General features: G+C 59.5%; 2 protein-coding genes across 4 annotated transcripts; both read right to left on the bottom strand.

Moving 5' to 3' along the window:
* Window positions 1–5,868: 5,868 nt before the first annotated feature.
* Window positions 5,869–11,746, bottom strand: FOXD2 (forkhead box D2). 3 transcript variants are annotated; one of them, XR_014695679.1, is made up of 2 exons: window positions 8,556–10,465; window positions 5,869–7,030 (listed from the first exon to the last, which is right to left on the bottom strand). XR_014695679.1 is itself a non-coding variant. In XM_084528519.1 (2 exons), the coding sequence occupies exon 2, from the start codon at window positions 10,057–10,059 to the stop codon at window positions 8,716–8,718; it is 1,344 nt and encodes a 447-aa protein (XP_084384645.1). In that variant the 5' UTR covers window positions 10,060–10,090; window positions 11,621–11,746; the 3' UTR covers window positions 7,587–8,715. The 3 variants fall into 3 exon arrangements, 2 of the variants coding, with proteins under 2 accessions (XP_084384645.1, XP_084384644.1); XM_084528519.1 differs by lacking the exon at window positions 5,869–7,030 and adding an exon at window positions 11,621–11,746 and having other exon boundaries at window positions 7,587–10,090; XM_084528518.1 differs by lacking the exon at window positions 5,869–7,030 and having other exon boundaries at window positions 7,587–10,465.
* A 7,356-nt stretch (window positions 11,747–19,102) lies between these two features.
* FOXE3 (forkhead box E3) lies at window positions 19,103–23,799 on the bottom strand (the record flags this gene model as incomplete). Its single annotated transcript, XM_084528097.1, has 1 exon — window positions 19,103–23,799. The coding sequence occupies one exon, from the start codon at window positions 23,797–23,799 to the stop codon at window positions 22,621–22,623; it is 1,179 nt and encodes a 392-aa protein (XP_084384223.1). The 3' UTR covers window positions 19,103–22,620.
* Between the last annotated feature and the right edge of the window lie 522 nt (window positions 23,800–24,321).

Below are 24,321 nucleotides of genomic sequence, written 5' to 3'. Positions count from 1 at the left end.
GAAGAAGGGAGAAGAGGAGAGAGCTCCGCTCCGAGCTGCGCTTTCATTTCCTCCACCAACATGTGCCTGGCACCTGCCTGCGGTCGGGGGAGGGGGGCAAAACCCACCTCCGGGCAGCCCCCCGGGTTAGCGGGGGGCGGTTTGGGGCCGGTATTTGCTTTTGCGGCTTTTGTTTTCCGCGGTGGTTTTCTCTGTCCCCGAAATCTGCAGCGTGCCCTTAGCTGGCTGGCAAGGAAAGAAAAGAAAAAAAAAAAAAAAAAGAAGAAAGAAAAGAAAAAAAGGGGGGAAAAAAGGGGAAAGGGGTCAGAGAGTGGGGGTGCAAACCTCCCCGGAGCCGTCGGGGCTGAGACCTCGAGAGGGGCTGCGGGGCCCGGAGCTCGGGGGTTGCGGGCTCCGGGGTGGCACCGCTCTCTCCCCGGCTCCTTGAGGGCTGCAGCCAGCTCCGGAGCTGCCTCCCTGGGCCAGAAATGGGCCAGAAATGCCCTCACGACCACCCGCCCCCCGAGCTGGAGGGCCGTCAGAAAGGTCCCTCCGAGCTGATCCTCTTGGCACAGGCTTATTGGAAGAGATACACGGAGAGGGAGAGTGCCCGAGGGGAGGTGTGAGCCCTGCGTGGCAGGGGAAAAATGAAAATAAAATCGAATTTAGGAGGTGAAAGAGAGGGAAAGGTGGGAAACGAAATTATCCTCCTTGGGAAAACGTGTCAGGCTTCTTCGGAGCAACTGCAGAAGGGAGGCCTTTCCACCAGGGTGGATAAATTTACTCGTGTCCCACATGACCGAGGATGGGGGGACCTGAGAGGGGGGGTAGAGAAAGGTCATGGGACTGGGATTTGGGTTGTAAGTCACAGAGGAGACGTGGATTTCAGTGCCGGGATCCGTGTTAGGTGACTTGGGTTTTGCAAGAGGAACAATTAAACCCCCCAAAAAATAAAAATAAAAATAAAAATAAAAAAGGGGGGGGGGGGAGCAGCGGGAAAGGGCATTTAAAAATAACCCCAGGAAAATCTCGGGGGCTCAGCCGTGGGAAGGTGCCTTTAGGAACTGCAGCTCTGGGAGACCCCAGACCAGGGAAGAGGTTGGGGCCCCCCCAACGCCAGCCAGGGCCGGCCGGGGGTGTTCAGCGCTGCTCACGGCCCCCCCAGCCCGGCCGAGCCGCAGTGCCCCCGCTGCTCCTCGCCCCCATCCTCCTGCCCCCTTGTCCCCGCCGGGCGGCCCAGGCAGCGCGGGGAGCGTGAGGTCCGCGGGGCAGGACCCTGGCATTTTTGGCCCCATCCCCAGATGGGGAATTTTTCCCTTCTCCACCAATTTTGTTTAAATTTAAAGCGGCGGTGGCGGCACCCCCCGTCCCCCGTCCCCCGTCCCCGGCACGCCTGGGGTCCGTCCCGCAGGAACACCGAGCGCGGAGCTGGCACCGCATTCCCTGCACCCGGGGATTTGTTCCCCGTTCCCTCTGCCAAGGGATGGGGGGCACAGGGTGGCGAAATATGAAATCCTTCCCCCTGCTCCCGCTCCGGGCAGGGCGCAGCGCTGCTCCCTGGCAGCCCCGTGGGCAGGATCCGGCCGCCGGGGACCACGGGGGAGGCTGAGCCCGAAGCGCAGCGGCCACCCCGGTTCCCCGAGCTGAAACGAGATCGAAAGAGATCGATCGCTTCCTCTGATCCCCTTCAAACAGGCACCGGCTCCTCGGAAAGGAGGCGAGGGGCCGGGTACAGCCACCCCGGGGGGACCTTTTCCGTCCCCGGGTAATCTCGTCCGGGGGAAGGAAAAAAAAATTCCCACGGCTTTTGCAGGGAGTCCAGCTGGAAATAAGCACGGTCCTGTGCCCAGCACAAGACTCCGACTGCTGAGGAGTGATTTTGGTGGGGAAATGCGGGGATCGCTCGGGTTAAATGGGATTTTCGAGGAGTCTCTGCTCGCCTTCTTCTGCGGGAAAAGTAAAATGAAAAAAAAAAAATGAAAGAAAAAAAAAAAAAAAGGAAAGGAAACAAAAAGTGGAATTTCTGGGAATTTTGCGGGAATGAAAGGAATCGCCGCTGTTGGTTTAGCACGTTTAAAATCCCCGGCACTAACGAATGAGGAATGTAATTTCACTTAAATGGCGAGTTAAAGCGGGGAAATCGAAATCTAATCGAAACGGACAGCGGCTGCCCCAAAAAGCGCTTCCCTGCCACCCTCCGCCTCGGAGCCCGAACCTCGCTATCCAGAAACGACCGGGGACGGGGAGAAAAAGCAGCAAACAACTAATTAGAAATATCGTGATGCGCCGACACGGAGCTTCCCCTGTAGGAACAGGGACGCCCAAACTCATTACACCGCTTTCGGCTCCCTCCCGACCCCTCGACGGGGAGCCGGCAGGTTTGCATTCGCTTTTTCGAGACCTGCTTTGGCACCCGGAGAGGAACATTTCTTTATTCATCACTCCTTGTACCCACACGGAGCTGGGCAGCGAGGTGCCCTTCGGGTCGTGGCTGGGAAAGGCCATCGGGGCCGCGCTCCGGGCTGCCCGGCGGAGCCGAGCCGAGCCGGGCCGGGCCGGGCCGGGAGAACCCGATCGCGGGCAGCGGGAGGGAGCAGCCCCGGCTCTGCCCCAGGGGACCGTCCATCCGAGGAGAACATTAGGATGTGGATGATGAGGAAGGGTTGGAAACGTGCGATCAGACCCTGCGGGAATGTTTTTTTTTTTTGCCCGTCCCGGCTCGCAGTGTCACCTGTTGCTGCCAAGGGCTTGGGGAACCGGGGTGCGCCTTATTTAATAGCACAACGCGATCTGGTGGGAGAGGAGCCGCCCGGGGGGCTGGTGCTGCCCGCAGCCCCCAGCGGCCCCCCATGGGAGCTCTCCCGGCCCGGGAACGCTGCCTCCCGCCCCCTCCTGCTCCCCCCCGCCGGTACAAGGAGCCACGGGCCGGTCAATGGGAAGGACGGAGCCCGCGGGGAGGCTGCACCCGCACGGGAAAGCCCCGCAAAGGCGGCGTGGGGGGCAGCGCGGGTGGGAGGGAGAGCCGCGGGTGGGCTGGGGCGCGGGCGGCGGAGGTGAGGGCTGGGGACCCGAGCACAGCTTTGGAGGTCGCTTTTTTGGGGAAGCGGGAGGCACCTGGGACTTCTCCAGGGCTGTTTCCACTGCGTGTGGCCTGATGGCAGAAGCTGATTGGGCCAAGGAAGGCACATATGCCCCAGGGGGACCGGCAGCCCGGGCCAGGGTGCTGGGCTCTGGGCAGGAGCCGGGCCACAATCCTGCAGGGCAGAGGAACCGCGGAGCCCGGGGGGTCCTCGCTGCTCTCTTCCCGGGGAAGAGGGGAGACCCCCCCGGTGCGGCTGGGCGGGCAATCCCCGGGGTCCGACGGGAGGGGGACAGAGCTGGAAAAACCCTGGGGAGAGCGGCAAAGCGGCTCCCGATGACCACGAGATGAAGCTGGTTAGACTGGAGAGACTGAGGCAAAGAAAAGTAAAGAGGGAAAGAGGGAGGAAAGAAAAAGAAAGAGGTAAAGAGGAAAAGAGGGAGTAAGGGTGATAAACAGGGAAACAGAAAGGGAGGAAGAGAGAGAAGCAAGAGAGGACAAAGTGAGAGATGAAGAAAGGAAAAAAAAAGAAATAGAGCAGCAGAATGAAACAGAAAGCAGTAAGTGAGAGGAAGAAGGTAAGAGAGAAGGAAAGAGAAAGAGAGAGAGGGAGAGAGAAAGGAGAGAAAGAGAGAGAAAGAAAGAAAGAGAGAAAGAGAGAGAGAGAGAAAGAGAGAAAGAGAGAAAGAGAGAAAGAAAGAGAGAGAGAAAGAGAGAGAGAGAGAGAGAGAGAGAGAAAGAAAGAAAAAATGGAAAGAAAGAAAAACAACTAGAGGACAAGAATGAGGAAAGAGGAGGAAGAAAGAGAAGCGCGGTGCCCCCCGGTGCGGGCTCTCCCGGCCGCGGCCGCCCCACGCAGCGGCCCCGGCAGCGTCCCCTGGGCCGAGGGGCAGCCGGAGGGGCGAGCGCGGGGCCCGTCCCCACCGCAGGCATCTCCGGGCGTGTTCCGAAAGCACAGACTTCATTTCCAGGGCAATTTTGCTGCGGCTGAGTCGGCTGCGACAGCTTCTCCCGCCCTCCCCGTGTTGGAAACCGAGATTTTCTTAAAAACCTCGTTTCTCTACTTTCTGAGCCGGGAAAGGAAAGAAACGAAAGGGAGATGGGGAGGGGAAGAAGATGCTGGTGGCGGCTATTTCCCAAAGTTAGGAGGCGGGAAAGTGTTTTCAGGTCGGACACCGGGGCACGGGGAGACTGGGCGTTATTATTAAATCTTAAATCCACCGTGAAAACGAGAGTTTCTCCGCAGTAACAGCGAAACGGCCCGGCCAGCAACGGAGAAAGCAGCGAGCTAGGGGATGAGATGCTCTAAGTACTTAAAGGTAGTTTCTACAATCCAGGTTCATTTATTTTCATTCGGGGCTGCGAGGAACTCGAAAGAGAAAACCAAAAAAGCTGCCGGGGAAAGGAATAAGATCTTGACCTTCCCTAATTCTCCCGATCGGCAGTGATGGAGAGCAGAAGGTGCCAGGGGAGGAGGCGGGAGGCGAGGGGACGAGGGGTCCCGGCACCCCGCAGCCCGCATCCGGCGGCTCGGAGCCGGGCTCAACACGGGCTTGGCTGAGTGAAAAGAGAAAAAGAAATTGTCCCCCGTCCTGGCGGGGATATTCCGGGCCGGGATAGTTTTTTTCTGCCTAGATAATCAGAGGAGAGCCCCCTGATTTTTCCGCCCAGCCGTGCCCGCTCCTTACTCTGCGCACACGCGGAAAGCTGCGGCGGAACGAACACGCGCAGAGCACCGCGGTTTCGTTACAAGCCCTTCGCAGGACGCACAGAAAGGAGAGGGGACACGTTAAAAATACATAAATAAATTCCTCGGATGTACGAGCAAGGCCGGCGAGAAAAAGGGGTGGGAGCCGCATCCCCCCCAAGCCCTGCTCGGGAACAGCGAGAAAGGGAGAAGGGAAAAACCCAAACCGGCGGCAAAGGATCGGGCCCTGCGGCTGGTGTGGAGCCTCCGCCGGCCAGGCTTTGCTCGGGTTTTTCACGGGCAAATATCCACCGAAAGCAACAGCAAGAACCGGAGGGATTCGCCTGCATCCTACGGAGGGGAGGGAAGGGAAATGCCAGGTCACCTTTTTGGCCAGGGACCCCCAAAGCAGCGACTGCAAGAGCTAATTATTTTCCTTTCAGTGCTCGGTTATTGCTGGTGTCCTCCACGCCTCCCCCAGTAAATAAATAAAACCCTCCTTTAGGCAGCGAGGCGTGAAAAATGATCCTCGCTGAACGCTTAAAAATAATGTCCCGTGAAGATCGGAGCTGCGGAGCCAGCCAGCCCCGTAATTAGGAGCCATTATCCGGCCTGCCTCGCCGAGGCAATATTTTCCCTGCACAACTGAGCCGAGCCGGGCGAAGAGTTCCCGGCCCCCCAGGAGCCGTCCCGGGCCCTTTCCTGCCGCCCCCGGCTCCGGGGGGAGCGGTTTTGGGGGAATTCCCATCGATGCCCCCCTCCCCGGCTCGCCACTCAAGGCAGATATTTGCAGGCGGCGTCGTTTTGTCAGGAAGGGGGACACGCAACGAGCTCGGGTGCTTTTAGGGGAATTTAGGGAGGGGTGAAAAATAAACTAAAATCAAAACACCGCCTAAAGTTAGAGCCGCTTGGGGATGTCCCCCACCACTACCAAACAACGGCGCCGGCGCTTGCAGATCCCCCGCAGGCCCGGCAGAGCCGAGCCGAGCCCGGGGGGGTCCTCCCGGGGGTCTCCCGGTTCGGGGGGAGATGCCCCTGGACCCCCCCTCCCCAGCTCAGCGCCCACCCTGGCCGGCGATCGCATCTCCGAAGCCCCCAAATGGCTCCGCAGCGGCGGCGCCCGGGGAAGGTGTCCCAGACCCAAAACCACCGAGCCCCCTCCCCGTCCGTGTGGGGCAGGGGGATCTCCGGGGAAACAGCGGTTCCCTGCCGAGAGCCTCCCCCCCCCCGGCTCCTCCAAAAGACGAGACCACCGGCTTGGAGGACCCCTGCGAGCCCTGCTTGGGCGAGCCGCGGAGTTTTCGTGCCCACGGGCGCCGGCTGCGATTTCTTATCCCCTTCCTCGCACCCCCGGCTCATCTTCCTCCCGCACACGCTCAGCGATCAAATAGGCCCCAAAAAAATAAATAAAGGAGAAAAAAAAATCGCTACTTTATATTAAAATGTGCCACCACCACCCCCCTCCAGCCGCACAGCAACCACCCAGCCTCAGTGCACATCGCTTTCTTCCCTCGGCTCCCGTCTCCTCAAAGCAGGCTCGGTTATTAAAGGAGGCTGAACAAAGATAGCCGAGAGCAGCTATCAGCGCATTTTAACTTCATCAAAGACTTCGGGGGAGAGGGAGAGGAGGGGTCTGGCACCTTCTAGTAATGAGCTTGTCAGGAACACCCCTGCCAGAGCAATTGAACAATTTGCGCGCAGCAAAAGAAAAGGAGCCGGGAGGGAGGGAGGAAGGGGAAATGCTACAAAAGCCCCTTCAATTTCCAACCATGTGCTTGGCAATCTGGAAAATAGATTCATTGGCCTCCTCTTTTCTCCCATGTCGAGTCTTGTAGCCCCTTTTGTAGGAGCTGGACATGAAAGGGAGACAACCAAGTGCCGGACACGAAGATCGCTTTTCAAAAGCAAATGTGTGTGAAGCGGAGATGTGAGACCGCTCGCTGCGGGGAGGCGGCACGCTCGGGAACAACATCAACAAACTGCGCGGAGCTTCGGGGTGGCACAGACAGGGGAAGGGGGAGAAAAAAAGAAGGGGGGAGAGAGAAAAGCAACGCCGCCCCCCCCCCCTCCCCACAACCGGCGCACACCGCCCGGCTCCTGCCTGCGCCCGGCGGGCCCCGCACCGAGCCCCGCAGCGGCTCCGTGCCCCGCTCCCCGCCTCGGACGGCTCCGCTTTGCTCTGCCTCCTTCTCCTCCAGCTCTCTCGCTCGCTGCTGGGGCTGAAAGGCCTCGGATTCGTTAGCTCGGGGTCCCTGCCAACAGCCAAACCGAACAGCGTTTGGTCCCTGTAAATAAATAAAAAAAAATAAAAAAAAAGGGGGGGGGGAGCGCTTAAAGATGTTTATTTACTTTGTAAGTCGTTGCAAAATTTAGGCGGAGATCAAGTTGCATTCGGTCATTCAAATGCTGCAGGCCCGAGGGGGACGTGTGTACATGGGGGGGGGTGGGGGGGAATCCTCCAACTTCTTTTCTCCTGGGTCAACTTTTCCAAAGAAAATAAAGGGACGCGGAGCGGGGAGAGAAGGGGTTAGGGACCTTCCTCCCGGCCCCCACCGCCTCCCCCGGCAAAGGCATGGAAAGGAGCAGGGCTTCAGCGAGCAGCGGTGCGATGGGGGGGGGGGGAAACCAAAAAGCGACCAAAGAAATAAAACCAAATCCAAAATCTGCGGGGGGGGCCCTTCCTCGCCGCCCGCGGAGAGGGACCCAAAGCGGGGAACCCCCCTCGGCAGCCGGAGCAGCGAAACTCGCTGAATTTCGCCAAAACCTGGGAGCCCCTCGCTTCCCCGAGGCCCGAGCGGGGCTCTCGGCTCTCAGCGTGACAAAGGACATCGCAAAGAACCATTGGGATTATTTTTTTTTTTCATTTTTTCTTTTTTTTTTTTTTTTTTTTAACCAGGTCACAAACATTTATTAATTTACACCACCGGCGGACAAAATTCTGTTGCCTTTTCCACATCAAATTATTCACAGATTCTCTCAATAAAATAAGATATGACGGATGCACAACCAGTGAAGGGTAAACTGGACTCCGCTCATTAGCTCCCGAATAATCTATATACAAATAATTACCGATACACCAAAAACCCACGCGTGGAGGGGGTGGGAAAAGGGGGATAAGAAAAAAAAAAAAAAAAAAAAAAAAAACAGTACGGGAATTCTCCTAACTTCCTGACGGATCAGATTTTCATTTAAACGTGCATTTGAATGTCTCATTGAAAAATAATAATTAAAAAAAAAACCGCAGTCCTGAGTTTCACCGACTTTTCTTTTCCTTAAAAATAAAGAAACACTAAACAGTGCCTTTTAAAACCAAAGCTTCAAAGAAACTGCAAAATAAGATGGAGCCGTTCAAACATTTTCCTTGAGAGAAGGGGCAGGAGGGACACCCCTGGCAAAGCCGCCAGGGAGAGGGGCTGAGGGCACCGAAAGCGGGCACGTCCCAAAGTCCCCCCGCGGGCTGCATCTGGGGACCTGGCAGAAAAGCCCCGCAGCTCTCAAAGAAAATATTTCGGACCCTAAAACCTTTCTTTTCTCACCCCAAGACCCCTTCTTCCCTCCCTCCCCCTGCAAGACGTTGCTCGCCCAGGTCCCAGCTTATGTTACGGCCACTTTCTGAATACGCTTTGGCGCTTGCGGGATGAAATATTGTTATTTTCCCCCTCCCGATTTTTCTTTTTCATTTTTCTTTCTCTTTTTTTTTTTTTTTTTTTTTCCGAGGAAAGAGACACAAACAGATTTGGATGCCACAGAGCCTGGAAATAAAGTTAAAAATAAAAATAAAAAAAAAAAAAAAGAGGAAATATTTCCTACCTTAAAACACAACAGGAGGAGGTTGGGGGGAAGGGGGAGAGCGGGGCAGAGGGAAGGGGGGCAGATTGGCGAGGAGAGCTGGGAAGGGGCCGTTTGGTTTGCGCCTCTCCCCCCCCCCCTCCTCCTCCTCCCCTTCCCCTTCTCCTGGCCGGAGCCCGCTTTAAAAATGACAGCTGCTAAGGTTTGTGATTTTACTGGAAAAGTTCTGCGCGGGCTGCAGGAGCGGCTCGTGTGCCAGGCCGACCTGGGGCTGCGCCGGGGCCAAGGCGGGGCTGAGCATGGCCAGGACCGGCGCCGGGGGGCCCGCCTGGCCGGCGGGGTAGGGCGCGGCGGGCGCGGCGCTGGGGTTGGTGCTGGGCGGCGGGGGCACGGCCCCCCCGATGATGTTGTCTATGGAAAAAGAGGGCCGGGAGGGGTTGCCACCACCGCCCCCGCCGCCACCCGTGCCACCGCCACCGGTGGGCGAGGGGTCCGGCTTGAGGGTCTGCAGCAGGGCGGCGGGCAGGGCGCTGGGGCTGAGCTGGGGGTGGTAGAAGGATTTCCTGCAGTTCAGCTCGCCGCCCAGGAACGAGGGCAGCCCCGAGGCGGCGGAGAAGACGGAGGCGGCGGGAGGCGGCGGAGCCGGTAACGGGCAGTGCGGAGCCGGGAAGGGGAAAGCGCCCGGGGCGCCGCCGCCGGCGGGGTGGTGGTGATGGGGCGGGGGGTAGCCCTGCAGCTGCAGGCCGTAGTTGTAGCCGTAGTGTCCGTAGGCGAAACCGGGCAGGAAAGCGGCGGGGTCGGCGGCCCCGGCCCGCAGCAGCAGCTCGGGGTGCGGCGGGTGCAGCTGCTGCTGCCGCTTGAAGCGCTTCCTCCGGCGCAGGAAGCTGCCGTTGTCGAACATGTCGGCGGACTCGGGGTCCAGCGTCCAGTAGTTGCCCTTGCCGGGGTTGCCGGGCTCCCGGGGGATCTTGACGAAGCAGTCGTTGAGCGAGAGGTTGTGGCGGATGCTGTTCTGCCAGGCGGGGAACTTCTCCCGGTAGTAGGGGAAGCGGCCGCTGATGAACTCGCAGATCTCGCTCAGCGTCAGCCGCTTCTTGGGGCTCTGCAGGATGGCCATGGTGATGAGGGCGATGTACGAGTAGGGCGGCTTCACCAGCGGGTTCTTCCCCCCGCCGCCGCCTCCTCCGCTGCCTCCCCCGCCGCCTCCCCCTCCGCCGCCGCCGGCCGTCGCCTTGTCCCCGGGCGCGGTGCCGCGGGCGCACGCCGGCTCCGAGCCGCCGGCGGGGGACAGGCGCTCCGGGGACCCCCCCATGCGCCCCTTGGCGGCCCCGCTCCGCGGCAGGGCGAGCCCCAGCGGATCGCCCTCGTCCTCCTCGTCGTCCTCCTCGTCGTCGTCGTCGTCGTCCTCCTCCTCGTCGTCCTCGTCCTCGCTGTACTTGCCCCCGTCCTGGGGCGGGCCCACCACGTCGATATCCGCGTCCTCCACCTCGGAGAGCGGCTCTTCCTCCGGGGAGCGCTCGGACATGATCCCGCAGCCGCCGCCGCCTCCTCCGCTGCTGCTGCCCAAAGTCATTGTTGGGAGGCCGGGGAGGGAGGCCGGGCTCCCCCCCCCACCTAGCGGCGGTTCCCGGGATGGGCCCGGGGCCGTGCCGGAGGGGCTGCGGCCGCCGCCGGGACACCGAGCCCCGCTTCGCCGCCGCTCCGAGCCCCGCTTGGCCGCGCCGCCGCTGCTGGCGGGGCCCCGGCACGGCTGCGGGGTGGTGGCTGCCGAGGGAGGGGCGGCCGAAAAGGGGGGGGGGGGGGGGGAGACGCGGGGCAGGGGGAGGAGGAGGAGGGACGGGCCGGGACGCCCCGGGGGCCGGGCAGGGAGCTGGAGAGCGGCGGTAATAAATAATAGCGATAATGATGATAAAAGGGGAGAGGGAGAGACGGGGGAATGGGGGGGGGGGAAAATAATCTGTGTGTGTAAAGTGGGGGGGGGCGGCGGGTCTTTGGGAGGGCTGGGGGGGGGGCAAGGAGGGAGGGGAGGGGGGCGGGGGAAAAGGGAGGGGGGAGGGCAGAAGTTGGGAAGGCGGCTCCCCCCCTCCCCACCCCTCCCGAGCCGGGACCCGGTGGAAACGCTCCCACTCTGCGCCTCCTGCGAGCGCTCCCCAGGCCTTTATAGGGCCGCCCCGGCATCACGTGGAGCCCGCAGCCCCGGGGGGGGCCGCGAGGGGCTCCCGGCCCTGCCCGGACCCCCCCCCGGTGAGCATGCTTTCGAGGAAAGGCGCTGCCCGCCCCCCCAGGACCCCGGTCACGGCTGGCCGGGATAGGGGCTGTGGGACGTAGAGCCCCCCCCGCCCCACACCTCCAGCCGTGCCGGAGACTCGCAGGGTCCTTTAGGGCCGCCTCCCTCCCTCGGCCCCCCGACGGCTGCCCGCCCCCGGGGCTGGGGGCTGCGCCGCTGGGACCCTCTGGGGGGACCACGAATGAATCTGGGGGTCCCCGCTCCCCTTCTCCTCGGCCTGACGTCAGAGACACGTCAGAGACACGTCACCGAGCACCCAGCACGCCGCCTCCCCCGGGGGGGGGTCGGGGGGAGATGCCGGGGCCCGGCAGGTGCGAGGAGCAGCCCCCGGCGACCTCTCGCCCCGGGCGGTAGCCACGGGTGCCCGCAGGGTGCTGGGACGGTGCCCGAGCCCCACGACCCCTCCCGACGGGGGCTCCCTGGCCCGGTGCCGCTGTTCCCCCCTGGCACCCCGGGGGAGGGCAGTGCCCCCCCTCCCATCCTTCTCCTCCTCCCCGGCCTCCCAAAGCCTCTCCGCTGCCTCCGCTCGCCCCGAGCTGCAGCATCCCCCCGAGGGCAAGGCCCCTGCGGCCAGCCCTGGGGGTCACGGCCACTGTCACCCACCGGAGGGGACTGGGGGGGGCCGTGCCAGCCTCCTGTCCCCGTCTCGCACGGGGTTTTGCTCGGAGAGGCTCTGCGAGCACGGAGCCTCGCTGCTTTTTCGGGGGTCTCCGTCCCCCGGATTTGGGGGATGCGCGGGGAAGGAGGGAGGGGACGGGGCTGCCAAAAAGGGGATGCCAAAAAGTCCTTCGGGTACCACCTCGGAGGGGAGGAGGCCGGCTGGGTGCTCCGTTTTCTGCTCCTTCTTTCTGCCAGCAGCAACAGGCAGCTCCGTTCAGCCCTTGCAAGCCGGGGGGCTGGTGGTTGGGGAGGGGGGGTCTGTGCCGCTCCGCCTTCCCCCCCCCACCCCAAGGCCGCGCTCAGCACTGTGAGAATCTGCGGTGATGGATTGCCAGGCGCTGCTGTTAACAGGTGCGAGCATTTGGTGATAAAATCTCCAGCACTAATACCGGGGAGCCGGGCCAAACAGCTGCGCGGCCCCGCTTCCAAATGCCGGTCACAATTACTCAAAGCCTAACGACTCGGTGCGCCGGGGAACCCCCGCGAGCGGGCACCCGCACCCCTCCCGCAATCCTCCCGCTCCGGAGCCGCGGCCCCGGCCGCATCCTCCTCCCTCGCTGCGATCGGGGCAGGATTTCCCTGAACGGCCGGAGAAATCGGTGAAGAAGCGGGCGAAGAGGGCTGGGGGAGCTGCTTTCCCGAGTCCTTTCACTTTTCTACCCTTCTCCTGCCGACAACCTGCACACGCATCCCCCTCTCCTCTCCACGCGTGTGTGCAAGCGGCTCTGTTCATCCTCTCTCGGCCAGCCCGGAGAAACGCTCCGGCTCCTCTCCATCTCTCCCACCGCCGCTGCTCAAGCTCCCCGTTAGCCAGCCCGGCGGCGAGGCGGTGGGAAGAACAAATGGAAGAGGGGAGGGAAAAAAAAAAGCCGAGCCCGTTTCCATTTTTATTAAGTAAAATAATAGTTATGACTCCCCTACATAAACGAAAGTGTCATAAAAAATTCCGAAGCAGCTGCCAGAGATTTCGACCACACACACAAGCGGGCGATTGAATTTCCACTCGGTGCGTTTCGGGGCAGAAAGGAACCGCCGGGAGCTGCGCCTTGTGCCTCTGCGAGGGGAGGGCAGGGGACAGCGAAGGGACCAGAGGCTGGGGACAGCAAAAGGACCAGCGGCAGGGGACAGCGGGCACCGGGGACAGCGGCACTGCCACCCCCCGCGACCCTCCGTGCCCCTCAGGGTGGCTGCCACCAAAGCGCCCTGCCCCGAGGCTGGCCCCGCCAGGAAAGCGGGGCTCGAAGCGAAACCAACGGGGGGGGCTGTGCCGGGTCCCCCCCGCACCATGCCCAGTCCCCATCCCCTCCCAGGAGGGCAGCTCCGGGGGCAGCCCCCGGGAAATGGGGGCTCGGGGGGAGCCGTACGCCCCTGAGCGCCTCCGCTTCCACTATGAAACTCCTCATGGGGCCGGGGGGGGGTGCATTAAAGGGCGTTTTTTGTGGGATGCAACCGGTGCCTTGCACCGCTCCCCCCGGCCCGCCCCCCTCCGGCAAGCCGCATCCCGAGCCGCAGCCGCTCGGGGAGCAGCACGTCCCCAGCAGCCGCTCCTGAGCCTATTTCGGCGTGTTTTTAGGGGAAATGTGAGCCCCAGCTGAGGTGGGGGGGCCCAAAGCGAAGTGACAGCGGCAGAGCCCCCGTGCCCCCATCTGTCCCCATTTGCCAGCGACTTCTGCTCGCCGAGCGGCCGCTCGCTGCGGCTTCGTCCCGCAAGATTGGCTGCAGAAACGAATCGAAACGAGAAAAAGTACCTAAAACCCAACCGCCCTGAAACGATTCGGGAAAGGGAAACCCTGGAGTGAACCACACCAGACGGCCGGGTCCCATACGCACAGGCTGCCGGCCGTGCCGCCGGCCCTACAGACGGCCGCGGGTACCGGGGTCAGCGCTAATCCCGGGTCCATACACGGGGTGCGAAACGATGTGGACTCCCGGAACAGCCCCACAACCGATCGACCCGAAAAGATCGGCTTTGCCATCTCCCCCCTGCTCAGGGGCGGGAGGGGAGCGTTTGTTCTTAGGCGGATTTTTATTTATTTTTTTTTTTTCTGCGCTCCTGTCTGGGATATTTCGTTACGGGCAGCCTCCCTTCCACCTCCCAGCCGCTTTCACCCGGCTCTGCGATACATTTCACGGGGAGCTGCGCCATCAAAAGTGCCTGGCGGGGCTCAGGGTCTCCAAAAAGTCTCAATAGCGAAAAAAATAAAAATAAAAATAAAAAAGACGGGGGGCATCAGCCGAGCAGCATTTTAATTTTAACCTTTAAAGGGACTTTCAAGTCCTACCTGTCTGTCGGAGGTATTGCTATGCCCTCCACCTCCCTCGGGCAGGGGGCTCCGGGCCGGCCGCAGCCTCCCCAGGGGCTCCCCGTGTCCTCCCCGGGGGCTCCAGGCCGCCCCCGAGCCCGGAGCCCCCCACATGCTGCAAAACGCCCCCCCGACGAGGAACTGATTTTTTTTTTCCACGGGGAAAATCTCGATCCCTGCCTGCCCAGCTGCTTTTTGCCCGAGGCTGGAGGGGAGGGAAGCAAGAAAGATGCCGGAGCAGCCCCCGGAGTTGGGGTTTATCAGGAGCAGAGCCCCCGGCCCCACACCCTGCCCTCGCAGAGGACCGGCTGGGTTTGCGAGGCAGACCCGTTGTTGTTTCCTCTGCCGGGCAGCATCTAAAGTCGTTTATTCTGATGAGAACCGCATCCACAAGTCCCCCAAGGCTCAGTGATGGATTTTCTGTATTACCTCGTTATCAAGCTCGGCTGACCTCTAACTTCTCTGAAAACACGAACAAGACAGACCTGCTGCTGCCTGGGCTGCCCCAGGGGGCTCTTTTTCCACTTATGTGATTTCCTTTGATATTATTTCTCTTCTTTCCATATCCAAGGCTCAGACCTTCAGTGCTCCCTGCAGTTCAGTCCCGTTTTTTTTTTTTTTTTCCAGCCCCTTATTGCCAGCTCCCAGTTTGCGGAGCTCACTCGGCTCGCCAGGAGCTCCTGGCACAGGAAGGTGGCTGGGAACGGTGGTGCCAGGTAGTGCAGGATGCACGAAACTCCCAGTTTGGAGACCACCGATGTCAAGTACCTTTAGCTGTCCCTGCAGCGTTCAAATGTTGGATATCTCTGTTTGGTTGACTTGCATTTTCAAACCCAGATGTCCCAAAATCCACACCAAAAAAGGCCAGGATTTCAGGTGAAGGTTTCCCCAGGTGTCCCAATGCTCGGGGCTGAACCTTCTCATCACACACACACACAAACACACACATTTAGGTACTGGGATCTGAGTTTAGGACCTCAGCTTTGGACGTGCAGTTCAACAACTCTGCCTGCTGCTCTGTGTTCATTACCAACCCCATCCCACATGGACATGAAGCCCACCAGGCAAGCTCACATGCAGCTTAACACTCAACTGATTAACTCTGGCTTGGCGTAAGCTTTTTTTCATGCTGTTCTTCAGCAATCTGACATGAAAAGAGACACACACACACTTCCATGACTCAGAGGAAGGCAGTGATTTCAAGCCATAAAGCACCAGGTGCACTTTTGAGACTCACCAAATCCAGCTCTCCTGGTTGCCATAAAAAACACATTAGCCAAAGGCTGATGCATGTGGAAGGCAATTACGCTCTGGCACATGGCAACATGTACAGAACAGCCTGGTAACACTGCCTACCACACGAGGAAAAATATCCCTGTGAAAACAAGCCTGCTAAATCACTTCATTCTTCCCTGAATCCCCTGAAAATAAAAGGGAGGATTTGGTGGAGGAGAGGGGGTCCCGTGAGGGAGGGAGTCACGTTTCCCAAATGTAGGTGCACCGTGCAAGACCTGATGTAAGTGACTGGGTTCCTGCAGATGCAGGAAGCTGTGAGGAGGTCTCCTAGTCCAGGTTTCCACGCCAGCACCTGACCATGCTCAGGTAGCTCCTGCTGCTGAGTCCTCTGCAGTCAGCAGCCCCAGTGCCCACCTCACCCACCAGGTCCACAGAAGCCCACCCCTGCCATGAACACCAGCTGAGGACCCTCAACATGGGGACAGGAGCAAGCAGAGAGAAGGTCTTCAAAGGAGGAAATTCCAGAGAAGGTGGAAAATTACTGAAACGTGGCTTGACTGGGAGAAAAAAAGCTTGATCATTATTTTTTTTAATTATTCCTGCATGGAGTAAATGGCTGAGGATGGCATTCTTTGTGGCTGGAAGTATCCAGCAGTCTCCAGGTGGGGATGAAGTTGGGGTGAGTCTTGTAAAAGATTAGTCCTGCACACACGTGCTGATATCTACAGATGTGCCTGCAAAGAGGCTTGTAGATACATTTTGCCTCTTGGCTTCAAATAAAACTGTGCTTCAGTCAGCTGGTGACTGCGATGTTCCTCCTGCACAGGAATAATGCACAGGGTCCCTTTCCTCTACTCCCACCTCGGGAAGGAGTTGAATAAACAGCTGGAAAAAGTCTGTGACCTGAAGGCTGATGAGGGAGGGGAAGTATCTCACTATGCCATGCAGAGAAGCAGAGGCAGAGCCAAACACCCTAACCCCTGGCCCCTCACCCAGCAGAGGACAACCAGGTAGAAAAGAGGCTGTGAGGATGGTGAACATTTCATCTGGGTCAAATACCATTAAGCAAAAATACCGAGCTGGGAAGCACCAAAACAGCTCCGGCTGAAGGTCTGCAGTGGGGTGAATCCCAGCCTGGCTCCAGCACTTCCACACCTTCAGCTCAGGGAACCGAAGCTAAACCTTGCTTTGATGTGGGACTTTATGGCTGCGCCGGTGTGGCTGCAGGGGACAGTTCTGCAGTCCTATAAAATAGGTGCACAGTAGGTAAAAGGGACGCACCAGATAAAAGGGACACACGCAAGAAACCCATCCCTGGCACTCTAGAGGGGCGTGAGCTTCTCCTGCACTGTTCTTGAAACCACCAGAAGCAATCGCTGCCCTGAGCTGCACGGAGGATGCGAGAGGGGAAACCTGTCAACGCACAGATTAAAATTAATGCTCGTCCTGGCTGAGACGAGGAAGCTGCACAGCTCGGGTGGAAGATGCAGCACCAGGGAGTGCAGGAGGAAGGGCAGGGCTGGCGTTTCACCTCTGGGTTTGCATTTCTTGGATAGACCCGACCCGTGCGGGGTGGGCACGCGGCGTCACCCAGCCAGCCGCATCCCACCGACGCTTATTTTGAAATTCCTTTGTTAAAAATTATTTTTTATTACAATTTTCCAGACCTCGATGCCGAGTTCTGGCAGCAATACGGGGCCGGGAGGTGTCGGGGCACACTGTCTGCTCCCTGCTGCTGGGACGCGGGCAGGCTGAGCGCTGCGCCCGTGCTTCTGGCTCCCCAGCAGGCTGCCGGGGCTTCCTTCCCTCCCAGCGCAGAGATAAGCGTGCCACCTAGAGGAAATCCCCTTCACTGCCAGCACTGGCAGCTGAAAATTATCCAATAAAGAATAATTAACCTCTGGCTTGAGAGAAAATCCTCCTCCCGTGCCCTGCAGCAGCTCCGGGCTGCTGCACAGGCACGTCGCGGAGGGATGGCGATGCACCGAGGTGCCCCAGCGAGCGCTGTGGGGCCAGCCCGTGGCTTCCCATACCCCGTGCTCTCTGCCATCCCTGCCTCTGAGAAACAGGCTGCACATACCATGGGGCGAGGGGACTGTGTGTATCATATAATGCCCTCCAGTGGCAGCTAGCAGCAGTCTCAAGCCCACAGGTGTGAAGGTGAAGGGGGACAGTGGCGGTGTCACCTCCTGGCCCAGCAGCTCCCACCCCGTGGGGCCCGGGCACGGCTGGGGATGGAGCTGTGGCCCCACAGAGGGCAGATCCACGTCTGCACATTGTTCCTGAGAAAAATCTCCTTTGTGCTTGACTCGCCACAGGCACCCTCACCAACCCACCAGGCACCCACGGGGCCAGGAGATGTGATGTGGGAGCAGGTGGGGCAGCAGGTGCCACAAACCTGGTGTCCTCTAGGATTTTTCCCTGCACCTCTCCTGCCCGCACTGCTCCTCACCACCTCGTGGCTGCTGTCCCAATGCTGGTGTCCCTGCGGCTGGGCACGGTGCTCATACGGAGCAAAGGGCTTCACGGCACCACGCGGGAAGCTCGCACGCTTTGCAGGCCTTTTATTTCCTGCCATGGCCGAGAGGAGCCTAGTTGTAATAAAAATCTGGGCTCCGATCCTACAAACACTTATGCCTAAGCTTAACTCTAAGCACGTGAGCCGTCAAAGGGGACTATTCATGTGCTTAAAATTTAAGCATGTGCTTAAGCGTCTGCAGGCCTGGAGTCTGTCAGTGCGGGGATTTGTGTGCTAAGCCCATATTCTGGGTCATTATCCTTTTCATGTCTTCTCTGGCATTTCAGAAGATGCTTCAAAGGGGAATTTTCAAGTTCTTCAATAAACTTTGCCTTCCCAAGCAGCCTGGATTCTTGCCTATTCTATGGGGCGATTCTCCTCCGCTGCACCCCCTCCCCCTGTCAGCGATAATCCTGTGCTATTTCATGCTTGGCCAGACAATTAAGCCCTCTTGCTGCTTGGCTCTGTCTTTGTTATGTATAATTGTTCCAAATAATTAGCCACTATTGCACGCTACTCTGAAACTACTTTGTATTGCAATTATACTTAGAGGGCGAGCATCAGCTGAGGGAGAACCCAAGCAGCAGACAGCCTGCAAAGAAAGGGCCGGGGGGAGACGGATGCGCGCCTAAAGCAGCACCGCAGGGCGGCTGAGGGTTGGGAATGGATAAATGGTGCTTGGGGATGGTCTGCAACTGGTGGGGTCTGGCCAGAGAGCAGAGGGTGGGCTGTGGGACCTCGTCCTGGGTGTCACCTGGCTGCCACCTCGTGGTGCTGGCTCTGGAGCAGCAGGTAACGCTGCGGTGAGCGCTTTGGCCAGCTCTGTGCGATGGGAATGCAAAGCTGCTCTGGGATGTTTGGGGGCTGGCAGCAAAATGGTCCCTACTTGTGTCTGTGGGTACTTCTGGGGGGTGAAATTTGTGGTTCTCAAGGGTCCGGCAGCCTTCTGTTTGCTCACCAACAAGCTCACTGCACAGTGGACAAGCGCCAGACGGGATGCTCAGAAGAGTTACACCTCCACGTGAAGCACATTTTTTTAGATGAAAATGCTGTGGTGCAGCACGGGCACCTTATTATTACTCAGTCTCTGATATTTCAAGCAGGGAACATCCGAGAAGGATATAACCAGGCACCTGGGTTGGTGTGAGCTGTGCTGGTCAGTTAATTCCTCTGCTGAAACCTGTGGCCTGCCCTGAGCAAAGGCATTTCAGCAGTCCCAGTGCACAGACTGTGAAATAAACGGCCCTGGATGCCGTCCCCAAAGCTTGTTGGTGTTATACCACCCATGCTCGGGCTCTGACACTTTGCTGCCCAGCCTCCGCCTTGTTTCTGGGGTGCTGTAAGAGCCAGGCCAGCCCCCAGCTCTGCCACCCACACCCTCTGCACGGCTCATTTCAAACAGTCAGCCTGCAACAAGGCGCAGACAAGTGCTCCTTCATCCCTGCCCCCCTCATCTTCTCTGAAGGGCCTGATTTCCTGCTGTATTTCCACTCGTATCCCTATTTTTCCTCCAGGAGGGCAGCCAGCCCATCCAGTTCTCTATCCAGCCCCCATCAGCGTCCCGCAGCAAATACTTAGCAAAAGGGTAAAGAAGAGTGTATCCTGAGAGATCCTTTCCCAGATTTGATAAACGGTGCTTTGGGAGTTTCCCAACCCGACGTGTTTAGTGGTGACCCTCCCTGAGCAAACCCCATCCTCTCCTGGTCCCGGCCGTGCCCCAAGTCCCTGTACCTACTAAGACAGCCCGCAGCGGGCCACACACGGAGCCCCCCCCGTGTCCCCTTGCCCATTGTGGGGACGACGAGGACGATGCGGGTGCCCCCCGACGACCCGGGTGCCCCCTGAGCCCCCCCGGTCGCCGGCCGGGAGCGGCTTCCCAGGGCTTTCCACTGGAGGTCAGTGTTGGCCCGAGCACGGCGGCTGCCACCCCGGCCACCTCGCCCCTGCCACCGCGGGTGACAGACCCCCTGTCCCCACAGCCGGCACTGTGTCCCCTGCTCTATTTCGTTAGGAATTCACCATCGGCCGGCGGAGCACACTTGTGCCAGTCCCACTGCACTCATCACCCCATCACCGGGTGGCCCTAATGGCTCAGTCCTGACCTTTGGGTCCCTTTGGGTCCCTTTGGGTCCCTTTGGGTCCCTTTGGGACCAAAACTTCTGGCCGTCTCCAAGTGGTGCGTGTGCACAGGACAAAGCATCACCTGGAATAAAACTTCCTTCTGATCTACAATTTCCAGCACCGGGACTGTCAGCGGACACCTGGCAGCATCCAGCCAGAACCCAACCCTACTGGAGGGACCGACCAATCCTCCGGGAAACGTGCTTCTAAAATTTCAGCTCATGTGTTTGTTTGCACCCAAGTGGAAAAAAGCTATTTGTAGCTTGGGAATAGCGCCTGAAAAGAGCACTCAGCGTTGCTTGTTTTAACCTGCGGGGAAGCAGCAGGAATTTGGGGCACGCACGAGACGAGCAGAACGCCGCCGTACGCAGGCAACCGCGGCAGCCTGGCCAGACCTCCCCGGGCAGCTGCTGTTTCCAAGAGAAAAACTGCTTTAGCTGTCAAAGGGGCAGCAAACCTTGGGTACAAGGCTCCCAACATCCAGGCTGAGCGACCTGAATCCTGCCCAATTCACCACGGCATCCCCCGAGAAGCCATCTGCCCGGATCTCCAGACAAACCTCTCTGGCACATCTGATCCCAAAGGACCACGCTCACTGCACCATGGAGAAGAGCAAACAAAGTTTAGCCCCTGGCTTTCTGGAGTAAGATGAGGACGGTTCTGCCTGCCACTACTTAATATCACCTGAACTCTCCGGCTGCTGCTAAATAAAGAGGGGAGGATTTCAAAGGAGACTTGGTTTCACAGCCAAAATCTGGGTGATAATTGCTCCCGTTTCATTCAAAATCCCTCTTATTCACTGAGCAGGGACACTGAAAAGACACTAAAACAGACAAAGGGCGCAGGTATAAACTTTACAAAGCTTAAAACTACTCTGTCCCAGCAAGGCTTATGCTTTACATGACACTTTAATCCTACTCATTTGCTAGATTCACCCTAACTGTAAACAAAGCTTTGAAATGAAAGCTTAAGAGCCTAGTTGGGATACATTAAGTTAACCAAGAAGACACTCTTAAGGCATTAGTTTAATGACAATCCCAATACAAGTGCCAGAGGTTTGTGCATGTGGGGATTAATATCTGTAGGGAGAAGAAGAAAAGGGGTTTGTTCCCCGTGCTTTCAGCCTCTTTGGCAACACAGGGCCCACTGCCTGCTGCCTGCAGGCGATCCGACAACATTGAAAACCTTTTCTGACACTCGCTGCTCGCCCTGCAAGGCTGTGGGGGGACTGGGTTGGAGCAGGGGGCCAGATATCCTAGCACCAAGCCCAGGGAGCTTCAGCATCACCTGCCCACCCCCGCCACCCAGCACCCATTCCCTTTTGCACCAGTGCCAGGCTGTGCCCCGCTGTGCGCCGCGTACAGGACAGCACTTTGCAGGCTTTCTGTAGCTAAAAAATCTCTACCCATAGATAGCTTTTATAGAAAGCAGAAATATTTTCAGGGGATAAGTTTTCTCACCCAGCCCTTTCCGAGCAGGGCTGTCAGTAAGGGAGAAGCACAGAAGCTGCTGCTGGGAGCAGCGTGGGAGCTGAAAGGAGAAACCAGACAAAGCAGGAGCAGAGCAGAGCCGGGAGGTTTTTACAGACAGGTGAAGCCCCATTTTTAAGGAGACCAAGAAGAGAAAAGCCCTGACAGTGCCCCGCACACAGCTTTTGGTCACGGACAGCAGCCGGGGAATGAGATGCTCGGGTCTGCATCGCCACCCCAGTGACACCCAGCTCCTCCTTAAGGACTGTGGGAACCGCTCTGCTTCAGAGCACTCCCTGCAGCGATGGGGGAAATCAGTTGCTTTTACCTGGAGGGTGTTTAGACAAGAAAAGCTGAATCCAGCAACCAGTGGCAGGGAATCCTGCCTCCTAGCGTGGCTGAGCACTCTGGCTGGACAGTCCTATAAATAAAGAGCACCAGGCTGGGCAGTGAACAGATTGGGATTTTAATCGATTTTGTGCCTAGGAAGGAAAGCTATGATCTCCTAACCTGATGTGCTAAATCACAGATTTACCTGCAAGGGATTTCTGGGAGGGAAGACACGCTCCCTGCTACACAGATGGAAACCGTCGGATCCAGTAAGAACAGCGTGGGCAAACCTCTCAGCTCCCTCGTGATGACTGCAACCATCGCACAGCTTGGCAGTGGTTAGTTCCCATTCATTTTTTATAAATCATAGTAAAATAGCTTTAAAAAGCATCACTAAAAATGTAGGACAAGGCGGTGTCGGACAGCAGCACAAGTCTGCCTTCCCCCGGTCACAGGAGCAATGGGTTTCCTCCAGGGAAGGCCTGGCTGGGGCCAGAGGAACAGCAGCACTGGACATGTTGGAAGGAAAAGCTTTATTTTAAAAAAGTCCTTTCTAACAATAAAAGTCATTTTTAAAAATAGTAAAAAGAAGTAGTCAGAATGAGGATTTTTCTTTTTTTTTTTTTTCCTAGGGGGAAGAAAAGGGTAAGCATCTTAAATATTCATTTAAAATCCAGTGAATTGCTTTAGTAGTGGGATTTTTTTTTTTTTTTTTTTTTTGGTAGCTCATTCCAGTTCTGGAGGAGGCACCCAGGGAAGAGAGGAAAAAGCCTCATTTTGGGACATTTTCTGCTCTCTGGGTTCCTACCTGTCCCACCACACACTGAGCTCCTGGGCGAGCTCTGTCTCCCTCGGGGTGCTGCGGGGTGCCCTGCTCCACCCGGGCACAGCCGGGTGAGAAACAGACACCCCCGGGCACGGAGAGCATCACTGCCAGGAGGGAACGCAGCAGCAAAATCCATCCCCTTCTCTCCAGTTAAAAAACAGCTGGGAAAGAGAGGAGTTTGGCCCCCTGCACTGTGCACGGGGCTTTGCGTCCATGCACAGCCAAAGACCGGGACCCCCCCACCTCGCCCAGCCAATCCCACGACGGGGCAGCGTCCGTGTGTCTGGCCATGCCCACAGCCACCTCGGGGCACCCGTCCATGCTCCCCAAGCCCCATCACATGTACCGCTCGAGGCCGGCGGGGAAATTGGGCTGCCTGACGTAGGTGTTGTTGGAGCCAAACTGGCCGAGAGGTGACGCGGCAGGGAGCCCCAGGAGCTGCTCGCCGTGCTCGGCGCAGGCTGCGGGGCGCATGGCGGGCAGGGTCAGCCTGTTGGGAGCCCCGTAAAGCTGCGGGCTGCTGGGTGAATACCCGCCCTGCCCCACGGGCAGGTGGGGAGGCGAGGCGGCGTAGGGGTAAGGCAAGGTGTTGGGGCCAGGTCGGCCCAGCAAGCCGGGGCTGATGGGCTGAGGCTGGAAGCAGGGAGGCTCAGAAGCACCGGCGGAGCAGCTGGGGGCCAGCTCAGCCCCGGATAAACCCAACGAGGGGTGGCCCAGCTCGGCGGGCGGCGAGGGCTGCAGGGCCTGCTGCCCGCTGATGAGGCTGTCGATGCTGAACATCCTGGGGTGCTGCGCCTGCGGGGCTGCTCCGGCCCCATAAGGATGGAAAACGGCTCCGGAGAGCTGGGGGCCGTAGCCGGGTGAGCAGAGGGCGTTGGGGTAGGGAGCAGCGGGCGCCATGGGGCGGGCGGCGGGCGGCGGGGTGAAGGCGCTGGAGTTCTGCATGTAGCCGGGGTAGGTGGTGATGTCGGTGCGCTTGAAGCGCTTCCTCCGGCGCAGGAAGCTGCCGTTGTCGAACATGTCCTCGGCCGCCGGGTCCAGCGTCCAGTAGTTGCCCTTGCCCGGGTGGCCGGGCTCGCGGGGGATCTTGACGAAGCAGTCGTTGAGGGTGAGGTTGTGGCGGATGCTGTTCTGCCACTTCTTGGGGTTCTCCCGGTAGAAGGGGAAGCGCTCGGTGATGAACTTGTAGATGCCCCCCAGGGTCAGCTTCCTCTCGGCGGCGTTGGCGATGGCCATGGCGATGAGGGCGATGTAGGAGTAGGGGGGCTTGCCCCGCTGCACCGGCCGCTTCCTCCGGCGACCCCCGGCTGGTGGCGGCGGCTCCTCGGGGGGCAGAGGAGGAGGAAGAGGAGCTGGGGGGCTGCCCCCGCCGCCCCTCGGCTCCGGCTTCACCGGGGGCGCCTGGCAGGCTGGGGGCGACCCCCGGGGGGGCCCGGGGGAGCCGGGGCTGGCGGCGGGGCTGGGGGCCGGCAGCGTGCACATGCCTCGCAGGCAGGGGAAGCCGGCCGCGGTCATATACGGCCGGAGGGATGGGAGTAAGGGAGGGGGGGCTACGGGAGAAAAAGCCCCCCCCGGGGGCTGGGGGAGAGGGAGGGGAAGGGGAAGGGGAGAGGGGGCAGGCGCCGCGGCAGCTCCCGGCGATGGGGAGCCGGGCCCCGAGCTGCTTTGCAATATATAGGGCAGCCGCCCCCCTGCCCACCCCCGGGGGCGTGCGGAGCCCGGCCCTGCCCAGCCGAGCCCTCCGATGGAGGGGGGGGGGGGAAGAGCCCAGGACCTGTCTCCCACGGGCAAACCCCCCCGGCCCCTCGCTGGGGCCGCCTTTGGCAGCGAGGCCCCCGGGGGAAACCCGCTCCCGAGCGGGCTGCGCGATCCGCCCGGGCGCTCGCTCGGTTTTCCCGAGCTGGGGGGGAAATTAAACGGAGCCCCGGCGGCCAAACCCAGGGCGAGTTTTATCCCACGGCCGGCTGCCAGCAGCAGAGCAGGTAAGGCTGTCCCCCAGCCCCCCCGCTGCCTGGATTTCGTTGAGTTCTTCCCTGG

The sequence above is a fragment of the Aythya ferina genome (assembly GCF_964211825.1).
Source record: "Aythya ferina genome assembly, chromosome: 8".
Lineage (NCBI taxonomy): Eukaryota > Metazoa > Chordata > Aves > Anseriformes > Anatidae > Aythya > Aythya ferina.
The sequence above is the reverse complement of the archived record's forward strand: the minus strand, read 5'-3'. Positions and strand labels throughout refer to the sequence as shown.